The sequence below is a fragment of the Filicampus tigris genome, chromosome 3 (assembly GCF_054856515.1).
Source record: "Filicampus tigris isolate MCC_2025a chromosome 3, RoL_Ftig_1.0, whole genome shotgun sequence".
Lineage (NCBI taxonomy): Eukaryota > Metazoa > Chordata > Actinopteri > Syngnathiformes > Syngnathidae > Filicampus > Filicampus tigris.
In genome coordinates, this window is record NC_141219.1 from 18,805,962 (window position 1) to 18,821,304 (window position 15,343).

At 40.2% G+C, this 15,343-nt stretch overlaps 1 protein-coding gene across 2 annotated transcripts in view; it reads left to right on the plus strand.

Annotated features, from left to right (window-relative positions):
• Nucleotides 1-15,343, plus strand: part of sbf2 (SET binding factor 2) — a 98,120-nt gene that overhangs the window by 34,057 nt on the left and 48,720 nt on the right. For both annotated transcript variants that reach the window (XM_086025431.1, XM_086025432.1), the window contains exons 3-6: nucleotides 3,669-3,806; nucleotides 8,726-8,854; nucleotides 8,957-9,067; nucleotides 10,505-10,610. In XM_086025431.1, coding sequence (XP_085881557.1) covers nucleotides 3,669-3,806; nucleotides 8,726-8,854; nucleotides 8,957-9,067; nucleotides 10,505-10,610 — 484 coding nt within the window. The remainder of the gene's footprint in view (nucleotides 1-3,668; nucleotides 3,807-8,725; nucleotides 8,855-8,956; nucleotides 9,068-10,504; nucleotides 10,611-15,343) is intronic.

The window sequence follows — 15,343 nt, forward strand, 5'->3', positions numbered from 1 at the left end:
CAGTACTGTATAAGCATTCATTATATAGTACTATGTCCATCCATTTTCTGAGTCGCCTATCCTCATTATTGATATACTTTTAATCTTCTAGACTGCTCCTCCCGGCTGTTGTACAGGACAACGTAACATTTCATGTTCAGATGTGTGTGTTACATTATTTTGGATAATCTTCTCTCCAGACATGTATTAAATTGCCTGTTATTTTGCTGTTCAATGTTGGATATGCTCCACTTTAACGCAGTTCCAGCGAGACCTCTGAAGTGGACTCAAGTCACCCAAGCATTTAATCCCAGTCTTTCACGGTATCATTAGGTTCACTTAGCAATTAGCATGGTTTATTCGACTTTCCCTCTGTTAATTACTCCATGTAATTCCTTCGTTTGAACTATAACTGTGAGAAGTGTATCTTATTCACCGCCATGGAGGCTGTGATTACTGAATTAGGAGTGAAACTGCAACGTGTTTAGCAGGCAGTAGTAGCCATCTGAAACTCATTGCTAAATTTCCTATAGCTATCTGGCTGCCACGGCATCTCACCTTGACCCGCTGACTACCTGGCTGCAGGTGACATAAGCAGCCCAGCGAAGATTTTTGGGATGGTTTATGCTGTTCAATTCCCGAAAAAACTTCCAAATCTGTGATTTTCAGTTTTGTTACTCTTTGTGTTTTGATGAGGCTGAAAATGTAAAACTGCTCTGCTTGTGTAGTTTGAACGGGTACCAACTACCCACAATGACTTGATGGTCTTTTTTTAATTATTATTTATTTATTTTTGGTAAATAGGTATTGATGATTAAAATGTTTTTGTTTTTAGCTTATGCTTTCCCAAAGTAGTATTTTTCGTTTTTTGCATTCACCCGCCTCGTTATATATTCATTTTTATTGAATTTTGCACTGTACGTTTGCAATTTAGGATTACTATGTATATAATTCACTTCCCTGTATTGTTGTTCAGTCTGCCACCTGGTGGAAGCTGGGTGGCATTAGATTGATAAGTGAAAGCGTTTGCCCATCAAATCAAGGTTCATCTGGCGTTCTTATTGCACGCAGTTTGCTGCAGATAACAAATGACGATGGACACGATAGTACAAATGTGACACAATAGAATCTTTTCGATCATCTTCGCGATATATAGCATCATAACGCCCAGCTCTACATCATATCAATGAATCCAATAATATAACAAAATTAAAAAAAAACTCAGATTGGGGAAAAAAAAAAAAAAATCCAATGAAACCTTATTTTACTGTAAGTACGCTCCTTTCTATTGACAAGGCCTATCGTAAACTTGTTACGACCAGCTCTGCTAGGGAAGGAGGGAAGTAACATAGACCAAGATGTTATTTGGTTGAAGGAGAGTTAACAATTTAGTTTCTTCTAGGTGGATGTAGGTTTTAGTACGAAAGTCAAACAAAGGTAATCACAACAAGGTCCAAAACAAGTTCACACAGAGTTTACAAATTGATAGTATCTCACAATTACAAACGATCAAAGCACACTCTACGAGAGACATTTGTCAATCATAAAGACGAGCTGCACTGCTAAGTGCCAGCCGCCTCGAGCAACAGAACAGAGGTGCTTTTTTAGTCCCAGCTGCAACAGGTGGAGATTGATTGATGATTAGGCAGTCCATCAGGAACGAGCAGGAAACCAAACCACCAATGAGGAAAAAGCTGGAAACCAGTCCACCAATGTATACAACGGGTACAAGAGTTAGACACTGTAAGGGGAGTAAGTAAAGATGCCGGTAGATGGGCCCAAGCCAAGTGCCATCACAAAACTGTCCTCTGAGCTCGCTCACTGTTGCTCATAACAAACACCGCGGGACATGTGGGACGTCTTTGTGAGCAAATAAAGCTCTCCTTTCTACTTAATATGCCCTATAGTAAACATGCATTGAGCGCACATGAAACAAACATGACAATTGATACCGCGATATTTCTTCAGTTTTAGAGGGAGACATTTTGCATGGTATTTGCACCAAATGTTCTACAAACATTCCACGAGGAGGGGGGAAAAAAAAAAAATCAATGAGGTTCAACACAAGTCTTATCAGCCAGCTAAAACATTGTCATAGCTACAATGAATGTTTTAAAAGCCTACAAATGTCGTACTTCATACTACATACTACAAATGTCTTGCTGTTGTCTGTCGGTAAAGAAACTGTCCGAAAGCCAGCCACGAAGAACGAAAGGCTTGTTCCGATTGCCGCTGCATTTGAGAAGTTCAAACATTTTGCCAGGGTTGACCCAACGGCTAAAATGACGCCATCATGGAAATGATGGGCACTCGAAGACCACCCATTTACCATCGTTAATGACACTGGCTTTTGTCGACTCATAAACCACTTGTCATTATGTTGTTGTTTTTTTTTTTTTTACTTCCATCCAAGCAAAATATGAAAATATGATGTGACACACTCTTGCGTGCATTGATAGATGGAAATAAGGACAAGCTTGTATGGTGTTCGGGTCTGTGGGACCCGTTTTCAGTTTTTATCAAAAGAAAAATAACACAAGGCGTATCTGAAACCTTCTCCTCATGGGATTTCCTTTTTTTTAATTACATTTCATTTTTAAAAAACGGGTAACAGATTAACACTTAAATGTGATGTAATAAAGGTAACTGGCAAATATTAACAATATTTTCTGTTCATATGACTTGCAATTTGGATGTAAGAATAAGAATAAGAATGCCTTTATTGATCCCACAGTGGGGAAATTTTCAAATTTTCATGTAGTAAACATCTGTTGAGTATTTTAACAGAAAATTATTTGATTGTGGTGTTTAGAAAACCCCAAACTCTAGCGAGTCCACCAGACCCATTAACACTGGCTGAGTAACAAAAATTCGAACGCCATACAAGGGTTAAGGGGCTCATAAAGTACGGCCATGTTTGGACTTCCTGAATGAAGCAGCCCATGTGTCGCCTGCAGCATCTCGTCAGTGGTGAGTTTGTGTGTGCGCGTGTGTCTCAATGTCAATGTATGCTTCAAACTCTAGTAGAACAACTGAGTTTACACCCTTACTCAGGCTACTCAAACTGTAGGAAGCGGGTATGGCGTGGTTTTTTATTTGTGGCTTAAACTGGGATGGAAATGAAGAAATGAGTGGAGAAATGTAATGTGTGTGTGCACGCCAGCGTCAGTGTAGCCTTGTGTTGCCCAGTCATTGACAAAGCCGCTCCATCGCAGAATGATTGCACGACATGGGCCTTGCATTTCAATCTTCTTTTTGTTGCATTGAGGATAAGGCAGCTCAGATGATGGATGGATGGATTTTCTTTCACACTCTGTCAACCACATGTGACAAATAAACTTTTCAATTCATTAATATGAGGAAAATACAAAATGTAAATAAATACAGCTCAGATTGACTTTTTTTTTTTTTTTTAATGTGTTGCGCACTTTTGCTGTGCGCTGAGATGGTGAGAGCAGTGCACAATTGCTCACATGCCCGCTTAAGAGGGAACATTGGTCTTGAGAAACAGAAATTCATCAGCAATGGCTTGAACAAAAAATATTGTGCAACCCTACTCAAAAGGCTCAATAATACACAAATTAGGCACTTGATCAAGTGTGTTCCTTCATACTACAAATGTCTCGCTGTTGTCAATTAACTTAATTGGTACAGCATTTTACAGTCGTAGTATCTTATTACTTTTACAGTTCTGCCAGCCAGGAGGTTGGAAGCTGTCCAGAGAGAGAAAAGCACCCACCTTCTTCACTGTTGTGCTGACGGATATTGAATCAGACAGACACTACTGCTCCTGCCTCACATTTTATGAGGCTGAGGTCAATCTGCAGGTAAGATTGCATACACGCAGCCAGTGTTTTTCAACATGATGTCACACATATTTTTAGGTGTCAGAAACTCTGAATACACCTCTACTAAACAAACTTCATGTCATCTGACCAAGGAAGAGCAAATTACAAAACGGGGTAAATGACTTGAATGATGATTTTAGCTTTCTTCTCTACCGTCGTTTGAATGTGTGATATGTCAGTTGAAAAGAAGTCACCTGCATTTAAATTGCTTCCGAGGGAGATGGAACGCTCGATGTCATTTACAAAATGGTAAATTGGCTCGCAGGCCAGCCATGTTTTGATAAATTACTCAATGACAACACAACCAAAGGTTTCATACATACATGTTTGAAAATGTCATCCACAAACCATTGATGGAGATTTGGTTCCGAGTCTGTCTCTTTAAAAGTGACTTTTCTAAAAAAAAAAAACTAAACCTTTTGTGCTATATCTGGTGGTGCAACACCAAACATATTTTTTTTTATCATTGTTTTCAGTTCAAGTCAGCCGGCTTGTTTTCTTTGCAGCTAACCATATCCATACCATAACACTGGCAGTGGGCCACCATGTTTGACAAATGCTTTGGATCATGAGTTGTTACTTCACATCGTTCTAATATAAGTTGGCCTTTGTTTCACCTTCAGTATTCAAAGTATTTGTTGTCTTCCAGAATCATTCAGTCCTTTGATGGTCTTCAGCATTTTAATAACGGACCAAACTTTTGAAGTTGTTGCTCTCTTATAGATTTATATTGTTTCTCAATCTCATGATGTCCTCCTTCACTTGCATTGAGATCTCATTAGACTTCAAATGTATTAGTTGATAAAATCTCTGTCATAGTCCAAATACCTCTGGACCTATGGGTTCATCAGTTTGTGTGATGCACACTCAAGAAGATCCCGATTAACTATGAACACCCCCCCTACTAAATCCCTGATGTGCTGCACGAGCCTCATTAATCCTGATGTAATGAAACTTGAAATCCCGGGCTCCGCACCCTGTTATAGATTGACACGATAGTAAAATTAATTTTGTTGAATGCTCTTGATGAGTGTGAAGTACCTTCAGTTTGGTATGTCAACTTCATAATACTTAAAGGCCAACAGGGGTGGTTGGGTTGAGCAATCAGATGGTTCTCATTTTCTGTTTTCTATTTTAGGATTATCATTTTGTTTTGTTTTTTTAATGTTCTTCGGCACTTTGTTTTTACTTGAAGGAACGCACATGTGTGACATCGGCCTGATTTAGGAGAAAACAAAAGTCTGGCTGAATCCAGCCTAATAAAAGTCATGCCGGATGGTGATAGTAGAGATGCAATGAACCTGTGCTCACCTCAGCATTTGGAGTCACTCATGCATGCAACTCGACATCCCCATCCATCATTGATCACAACAGATTCGATTGGACTTGATTAGTGTCTGATTATGAATGACCTTGTTAAATGTTCTCCCTGCCAAAAGCCCACAGAATACCAAAGTAATTGTTTCACTGTGTTTGCCTTTGCGAGAGGCCTCCAATGGTTTCTGTCATTCTGCCCATTGTGATTTCACATCCTTTAAACATGTGCACGGCAGTCGTCAATCACATTCCAGTTTGATCAGCAAATCGTTGTTTAGGTGATTTTGAGATGCAGCGTCGTACAAGAAATGTGTCATGCCTCAAAAAGTGGACATGTCACTACAGAGGAATCTTCCAAATAAACAGTTGTTAATGATCTTGGCTTTTTAACCTCACAGTTAAATTGTGTTGTGTGAATCAGACCATAATTATTTTCATCCCTCCTGATGTGCAACAAAGTATATGTTTCCCCAGTGGTTTAAAAGCAACATGGGGAAAATGACCACATCGCAGACAGTTAATAACCAAAAATAGCCCTTTTGATTAGTGGAGGAGCCAAATGACATCCTTTGTTGTTTGTCACTAGTTGCTAAAGTCCTTCATCTGTGTAACACTGCAGGCCACTGGATCAGCTTTTTTTCTGAGTAGTACACCTTTCCTGTAGTCAAACAACAGATGTTAGGACTCTTATGCTAGGTTCAGACCAAATGTGAAATATCGTGTGTGTTTGTTGACTACACTGATGTTGTTTCAAGCAAGGAAGAGAAAGGGCTCCTCCTCTTTTTTTTTATTTTTTATTTTTTTACTCAATATGGTGACCTGTGTTTGTCTTGGCTGCTAAACGCTATATCGGTTGACAATTCAACAGCTGATAATCAATCCACTCACCAGATACATCAACTTCCTCGCTCCCCATTCTGCTGCTCTCTTTTTGTCTGTATGCCAGCCGGTAAAGGAAGCTAGCTGTGTTGTATTCGGTTTTAAACTTTTAATTGGCTGTGTGTCTGCTTGTTCTGCGCCTGCCTATAGTCAGTACATTCTTGACGCTGATTGGCTGTCGCCGCCGCCAAAAGTTCACTTCAACCTACCTCAGCGAAATGGGCAAAGGCGCAAAATTTTTGCTTCAAACGTGGCCCCCGGCATGCAACCGCGCCTGACCGTGTGAACTGCATTGACTCTATATGGAAACGCGCCGCTGAAAACGCTCAGCTTGCGTTCGGTCTGACCGCAGCATTAGGCCTGATTTTCTAAGACCTCATATTCATATTCACAATCAAAAATTACTACACAATTCACTATCCCAAGTTACTACATACTGCAAAGATTTGTCAAAAGTAGATACGAATACCTGTAGTTAGTGCTCTTTAGAGGACCGAACGGAGTTCAGTATAAAATACATTTGCAGTAGAAGTATGTTTTTGAAATAAAAAGTTAATGTTTTTGGCATTATTTGAGCTGGCGGTAAGTACAGTAACTTATGTATTATTTATCAACTATTCAGTCAATTTTGTTACCGTTGTAATGTGATCCTTTAAAACCCGAAGGAAGGTTCTTAAAATAAACAAAGCCTATCAATAAAAGTGTTAAAAGCTACACTGAATGTTTTTATTATCACTAAGCAGATTTTGTGAAAATATGCCCATTACATTTTTATCAACTTAAATTGTTCCCTTATCCTGCCAGTTGACTTTAAATTAAATGTAACTATTATACCGCCTTTTTTTTTGAGTCAACCTCAGCCTGATAAGGAACTGGGGCTATATTTGGCCTTGTCCTGACTTCATAGCCCAGCAAAACAAACACACATTCCTCAGTTCTACATAAGGCACTGAAGATCTTCTTGAAACGTGACATTGTTTGAACAGTCTTTACTCTAAATGAATCCTTATCTGCCTAATCAAATTTCCGAGAAAGTCCAGACAGGTGTCAGAGGAATGTTTTGCGTCTAATAATTGAACAGAGTCCTAAAAATAATGGTGAAGTGGGACCCCGTCTGAATGAGATATTTTCAGATTCTTCTGGCATGTTTTCACTGAGTGAATAAATATACTAGATTTTGATAAGGGCTTTAGTCAGGAATTACCTTTCCTGGCGGAAGATTCACCGAAGATTATTTGTTTATTGAGCCTGTTACTTTTTTTTTTTTTTTATCACAGCTGACCTTGAACTTATAATTTCTACATTCATTTATCATAATTTGCTGGTCGTAAAGTGTCTTTGCCAACATTAGAGGAAAGATGCAGTTTAAGTTCAAACATTGTGCAATGGCTTGTAGTTTCTATTCCAGAAGTTTTGCTTTTTTACAGTATTTTTACAGTATTCATCTCATGTAAATGTGTTTGATCTCCACATGGGCCAATATGCATTCTTTTTCAATTTACATTAGCAATATAGCAAGTGACCGCCATCGCTGTGGAATTTTGTAAAAAAAAAAAAAAAATAAATAAATAAACTTGAAAGAGTACTTCAAACATTCATCTACAGCAAATCAATTTGGACAAAGCCCATTAATGACTAAAGTACATGACCTATTCAACTGCCTATGCTGCTCTTCTAATAAATAACCTCATTTCCCTAAAATAGTGTATTTCTACCTCCTCCCAAATCGCTCCTCTGTAGATATAAGATAATAAAAATATAGGTCCGTGGCCCCGCCACGCTGGACCACATTTACTTGCTTATATACTAAGTTGTCTCTTCTTCTGCGCATGAAGGTCACTTTGGAGACGCATATGTTCTTCACACACCAGACGGACAGGGATCACATTTAATATGTAATGTGAACGCTAGCACACAAAAAAAATCGGATTCCACCCAAAAATACGAATTGAGTATTAATGAACCTAGCCTTTGATGTGTCGATTTAGAGAACCTCTCTGCATTTCTGCCCATTTGGGTAGATATTTCTAACTGTAACGTGTTAGCGAATTAGAGAAGGGGTTCCCCAATTAGCAGATAAAACCAAAGGTCTAGGAGAAACTGTGTGTTAAAAAATAATTAAGTTGTACTGTTTTCATCTAATTTGAAGGCATTCCAACCAAATTTTGTATCCGTGCAGTATGAACTTTTATCCGCACACATCTGACCTATACGTCATCAAAAGTCCAATATTTCCTCCGGCCGGCTGGGGGAGAGATTGCTCGGGAGACTACTGACATCGTCCGTGAATCTGCCAAGTTGTTTTGAGTAGCAGTTGTTGTCTCAACATTTGACTTTAATTTAATTCTGTGTCCCATCACAGACGCGTTGCATTCTTATTTTGTAATGTGAACGACCTCATAAAAAGATCGAATAAAATTGAATTTGAATTTGGCATCACTCGTGAACATAGCCATATAGTCCGAAAATACTGTACTTTCCTATTAGGATTGTGGTTGTCTCCAATGATTAATATCTACGAATATGCACAAATATTTTTCTAGACATATACTTTAGATGTGAAAAGTATAAAGTACACATTGACTTTACAGGTTAAACCAGGATGTAAATTGTCCTGGCATGTTCCAGTTCATGGTTATAAGTCCAAGGCACTATTTTAAAGAATTTTATTAAAACAAGTTTTTTTTTTTTTTTAATTCCAGGGATCTAAAAGTATCGAGGTTGACGAGGATGAAGAGGTGGAAGAGGATTGCTTGATCCAGCCAGCTCAAGTGTTTGCACCAAAAAGTCTCATTCTCGTGTCCAGATTGGATCATCCAGAAATATTCAGGGTAAGAAGGCACAATGTGATTGGTTTTAAAAACTACTGCATGTTTTGGCTCTTTCAGAAAAATTTCATTTTGTATCTCTTTCTGTATGTGTTGTCCTACTAGGGCTGTTTGGGACTGATCTACACCGTGCACATTGATAGCCTTTCTGTCCCTTTAGAGGGTTTGGTGGCCAATCTGTTTATATTTCTGGTTCCTGTGGCTGGTGGATCACAGGTATGTCTTGTTCAAACTATAGTATTTTGTATTGATTTTGATTGTTTATCTTTGGAGGTGGCCATGGCTTAATGATGAAATTTTACAACAGTGGCTGCCGGGATTTCCACATAGTGTAACCAAAGTCGAAGGTCAAATTGGTGAATAGGCCTTTTTTTCCCCCGCTTCAAAATGCCATCATCAAAGAAACAATCATGCAAAAAAGGATTCTCCTACGTGAGGCTTGTGCAGCGACATGTTGCTTAGGATTTTACCTTCACTCACAATTTGGAAGTCATGAACTGTCTTTTAACAATAATGAAATGTCTAAGAGTCAGCACGGTTAATGAGTGGTTAGGACATCTGCCTGACAGTTCTGAAGTCGGTGCTTTGAATCTGGGTTCCGGCCTCCTGAATGGAGTTTGCATTTTCTCCCCATGCTTGAATAGGTTATCTCTGGGTATTCCGGTTTCTTTCAACATTCTAAAAACATGCAACTACAACAGGTTTATTGAAGACTCTAAATTGCCCTTGTGGACATTATTTTGTCTATATCGACCAGTCCAGGTTGTATCCCGCCTCTCCAGCTCACCCGCAACCCCTCTTGAGGGTAAGCACTGTAGAACATGAATGGAAATGTCTAACATGCTGAATGCCACTCTTTTTTTTTACATGTATGTCGATATCGCAAATGAAGAAGTAAGCTTTTTCAGTCATTTTAAAGTGATAATTGTCCCTAAAAAAACAGCAATTCAGTGTTGGTAGTGGACTGAAATGATAAGGTCGGATGATTCTGTATAGAACGTTTGCAAGCATAACATACTCAGCTCTCAGCTTGACTTGGACATGAGCTCTAAAACTCAAGCTTTTATTACTTTTTATTAACAGTTTGAATAGTGGCATCTTTTTACAATTTTAAATGTCTTCTTTCCTCTTGGTGAGAGACATCTAATAATTCTCCTCCGTGGTTATGAGTTCAGTTCCTGTCTAAACAGTACTAAGAGTAAAGAATTTGATATGTCCCCAGCATGACGCCTCTTTTGCCAACACCAAAGTGTGCCTTTAGGCAATGGAACAGACACATTAGTCCAAATAGCACACAGTAAAACCTTAGTGGTATGTATGTGAGGAATTGAATGAATGAAAAAGATGGGTTTTCCTTCGTCTTAAAATATCGCTTTTGTTGCTGTGTGTCCTGCAAGCTATAGTGACTGTTGCATCAGCCTTTTTTATCCAATGAGCCATCTGTGTTGTACACATCATGAAGACACGTTCACCCACAAGCACCCTGAATGAAATTACATTTTTGCAGCTTGATCATTGGCATTTTAGTTGTAGTTGTGTTCCCATGCAGCCCTGACTAGAAAGCTCAACATTTCAACATTCCATCCAACTTTCAATGAATGGTGGTCAACTACGATGTTTTCTGACCTTTGTTGTCTTGTTTTTACTCGACAGAAGCTGTTTAGCCTGGGAGCAGGCGACCGACAGCTCATCCAGACGCCTCTGAATGACACATTACCTGTCACGTGCAAGAGTGTTGCTCTGCTCTTCCAGCAGTTAGGTGCGTCCCAATAATGAGTTAGTAATCCTTTGACCGAAAGCCTACATAATGTATTCTTGCCCTGTCATGCTCATGTCATTTAGTCATATTTACCAATAACACGGTAAGGATGGTCGCAATAATCGCATTTCCCAAAAGTTCCTTCTTAGTTTACGTTAATGTGGAATGTTGTATCTTTTTTTTTTTTGCTCTAATCTCTTAAAATAATATTTGAAATCATTACGAAAATCCCCATTTTAGTTTATTTAACCCAGCAGCTTAATATCTTTGACCATGACGTGGTATAAGTTAAGTCTGTCTTATCAGAGTTTAGAGCCCCAATTCTTTTGGCTAAATCACAAGTGCCGACCTTAAGAGTCAGGAGACGTTTGGATTTATCGTACTGTGAACGTGTCTGAGGCAAGATTATGAGGTTTTGACCTCCTCATTAGTGATTCTGCAATTTGCTTAAAGCTACAACAAGCACATGATGAAGATTTGATGCAGTTTGTTGGGCTCACGTTGCTCCATTTGCACAATATATAGTAATAACCTTTGTGTAAGCCATTTGTACGGCCAGTTCAGAGCATGTCGAGTTCACTGTGACTCGTGCAGCTTTTAGGATGTTTATCCATCACCAAATTACTATTCCTCATAGGCCACTAATGTAGTTGACGTATACTGTATTTTTAGACTTTGACCTCACTTTTGAAGTAAGTCGACTAGTATTTGTGATCTTGGGGTGAATTGATTACAAAATCTGATTTACAGTGGACAATTTGCACTCGTCTAGCCTCATTTGGGGATAAGAATGTGCTTGAAAACAGATTTTATTTTATTTCGTGAGTGGAGTGTGCATGGGGGGCTTTTACACGATACACTCAGCAAGGTCATGTGGAAGTCACATGTTTGTAGCCACTCTGCATAAAGAAAACAAAACTGTTTTGACATAAAAGCCAACCACACATCTGTTTTTATTTATCTGACAAACAATTCTGTTCGTCCTTAAAGCAGATTTTGGGATTTACACGTGTTAAAGCCTAGATTTACCATCCGACGTTGGCCAATTGTGACAGACGCTTACCCCCTCTGGCGTCGGGCCGGCTGTCGGCACTTCACGCTGGAAAAATACAACACAACGACAGACAGCGACGCTGCCAATTAAAGTCCCTTCTGCACATGCGTGAGATGTAATACCCATCCGTACCATGGCGGCGATAGTCACTATTTCTCATGGTTAGAAGAATCTAACCGGAAAGCTATTGGCCGGGGGCGGATTATAAAAACGTAAACAATGCATTCAGCTATATTCTTCACTAACGATGAACTCCCACACGAAGTAAAACCTCACTTTCTTGACACGGTATTGTGAAATACTTAAATTGTCAACCCTCGCTCTTTTGCTTGTAAGAAAATTAAGGCAGCAAAGGCTGCTCACTGTTTATCCGCACTTGTCACTTCCTGTTGGTGCTCCGAGCGCTGATTTGCTTGCTAAAAGCCAATCAGAGTGACCGAATTTCATGACTCACGACAGTGATTCAATATGCTGAAACGCCCACCAGACGCTTCCTGACGGGTTACGACGCTACGACGGTGGTCACTACACCAATCGGATGCCACGATATTTCACGACCTCCAACGTTGAATTGGTGTATCTAGGCCTTTAGAAAGGTTTTGTGAAATTCATTCCTCTTAATGTCAAGAAAAGATATGTCCTCTGAAAGAGTCCAGTGCTGCCCTATTCATGTTTAATTGGCTTGAATTAAATTCAGGTCATTCAAGGTAAGAATTAGGGCGGTCACATTGAACCTCTGCCTGATTACACCTCCCTCCCTCTCCTCCTTTGTCCCGCACTCTGACTTTACTGCACTCACCTGCACTTGAGAACATTTGCGTGTCCTCATCCATCCAGCCAGCCATCCATAACATCCATCCATCCATCCATGCAGTTACTGCTGCTTATCCGGGTTGGGTTGCAGGTTCAACAGCTTTAGTGAGGTAGCCCAGACTTCCCTCTCCCCAACCACTTCACCTTCATTCTTTGGGAAGGGATCCCAAGCCATGAGACATAGTCCCTTCAGTGTGTCCTGGAGCGTCCCCTGTTCTTTCAGTTTTTGGGCAGGATCTCTTCCTCGACCCGGAGAGCACCGCACCCTTTTCCGACTGAGGACCATGGCATCAGATTTGGAGGTGATGAGTCTCGTCCCAACTGCTTCACACATTGCTCCAGCGAGAGTTGAAAATCAAGATCTGATAAAGACATCAGAATCACATCATTTGCAAAAAGCAGAAATGTAATACTGAGGTCCCCCTCAACGCCTCAGATGTGTATATAAATTCTGTCCGGGTAATGAATAGGACCCGTGACAAAGGACAACCTTGGCGGAGGTCTGACTTAGACTTACTGCTGGCAATGCAGACCAAACTCTGACACCAGTCGTACAGGGACTGAACAGACCGTATCAAGGTATTCAGGACCCCATACTTCTGGAGAACCCTCCACAGGACTCCCAAAAGTAAGCGTTCAAACACCTTCCCCAAGTCCACAAAGCACATGTTGACTGGTTGGGACAAACTCCTATGCAGCCTCCAGAACCCTGCTGAGTGCATCACCAGTTGTGCTAGGTCCAATGTAGTGTAACATTCTTTAGCACAGAACATAATGCTCACACTAGTCAAATAAACCAGACTTCAAGGGTCAGGGGAGTAAGAATTGGCTAACCAGAGTAAGTCCTCCGAGCACTGTTAACGTCAGAAAACGACTGAATTGTCGCACAATATGAAGGTTTCGGCAGCAGTTTAGTTTATGCAAACAGCACTTAGCATCATTTTCAAGTCATCAACTGAATAGAATAATAAAAGAAGCAGAAGTCCAACTAATTTTAACGTCTTTAAACAAACCTCCCAATGATAACAGTGTTTGGAAAAAATAACATTAGGAGGTTGTATTTGCTGAAATCGAAATCAATTTCAATCCAAAACATCTTAACAGGTCAAGTAATTTCAGAAATCGCGGCTCACCTGTTTTCTGAAGCTGAACCATGTTTAGTCGTTATCTAAGCCCTGAGCAATTCGACGTCATATTCAGTTGACACAGTGACAAAATGACCGCCCCCTTGAGCTAGCTAAAAAGAAGTAGATTTCTCATATTCCACAAACGCAATATTAATCAGAATGCCGTGTGCCGTGGGCCTGCATAGAACATATTCTGGAAAAAAATGTTTGGGTTGACTTCCACTTTAAAAACTGTGTAGCAGATTTTCCGTTGCAATGCGTCAGTCGATACGTGGTGCTCAATCCCTTGGTGTGCTTGGAAGATTCGCGTTGCTCAGCGTTCGGCGGGCGTTAGATGACAAAGAGTAGAGGCCACTGTAAACCCCTCTTTTATACCCATTTTTCAGCTGAGTACAATAGCATTGTTAGAAATGGTACAACAGTGTGGGGGTATTAAGTTACATTGTATTGCCCACATTATCTCACTGTTTTTGCCCCCCCCCCCCTCAAAGCCACAAACTACTTGGTTAAACAAACTAGACTAGAAGTATTAGTCGGGCAAACTTTGAAACCAAGACAAACCTGCAGTTTATTTGCGACTGACTCTAACATGTAACCACTAATAATGAAGCAGATTAATACACGTTCCAAAATACATTCCCACCAGGATTAAGAAACGTGTCCGCCTAAACCTAAAACACTACAGTATATTGTTTTCGATCTGTGTTAGTGAGCAGTTCTCCTTTGCCAAGATAATACATCCGTCTCACAGGTGTGGCATATCAAGATCCTGATTAGGCCAGCATGAATATTGCACACACACTTTATGCTTCCCACAATAAAAGGCCACTCTAGTGTGCAGTCTAATCACTTACAACAATGCTGCAGATGTCGCACATTTTGAGGGAGCGTGCAATTGGCATGTTGCGTCTATTTTTGTTTAGTGTAGATACTATACAGCATCAGATACTAATAATGGATGCCTGACATGGATTTACTGTAATGTACGACCAAGCAATTCAGGTATCGTAAATGAGATCAAATCCCCAAACATTTCCAAGTAACCCTTCCTTCCCTACTCATTTCAACGGATTACTCTTTTACAAACATCCTACTAAATTGGCATGAAAACACACTGCCCAAAAAGGAGCTGTTCTTCTATCCCCCTGACATTTACTGTCTTTCGAACAGGCAAGAACCAAAGTACAGGTCAGGTATGTCTGTATAGCCATCTGCTGTTGTAGCATCAAGTGACGGTTTATAACTGTGTCTGAGTCTCTAATCCCTCTTTGATTGGCTGCTCGCGTCCAGTATTTGTTTTTGATCAGTATCCTCAAAGCATGTCCAGTATGACTCATGTTAATCATTTGTCAGATTCCTCTCGGGTGCTGTCAGTATTTTGTTGGCATGTGATCCGCAAAGAGAACAAACGTAGCATTTCCACTAATTCGTCCGCCCTCTTACCCAAATAAGGATCGCAGAAAAAGACCTACAGACTGGCGGCTCGCCACATCTTTCCGTGTGCATAGGTCACTAAAGTCAGTAGAGAGGAATGTGTGTTAAACATGTCACACTGTGGAGGAAGTACAGCCCCCCCGATCCCCCGCCCGGTAGTGAGATAAAACCAGCCATCAAGAGTGCTGCTGTTTGTTTGTTTGTTGCCTTTGTCTCCACTGTTATCGGGAGCTGCTGCTGTCTCTTTTTATTTAAGGCTCGGAAATGTGTCACTGTTTTCACAAGATGAGTAAACACCTGGGTCT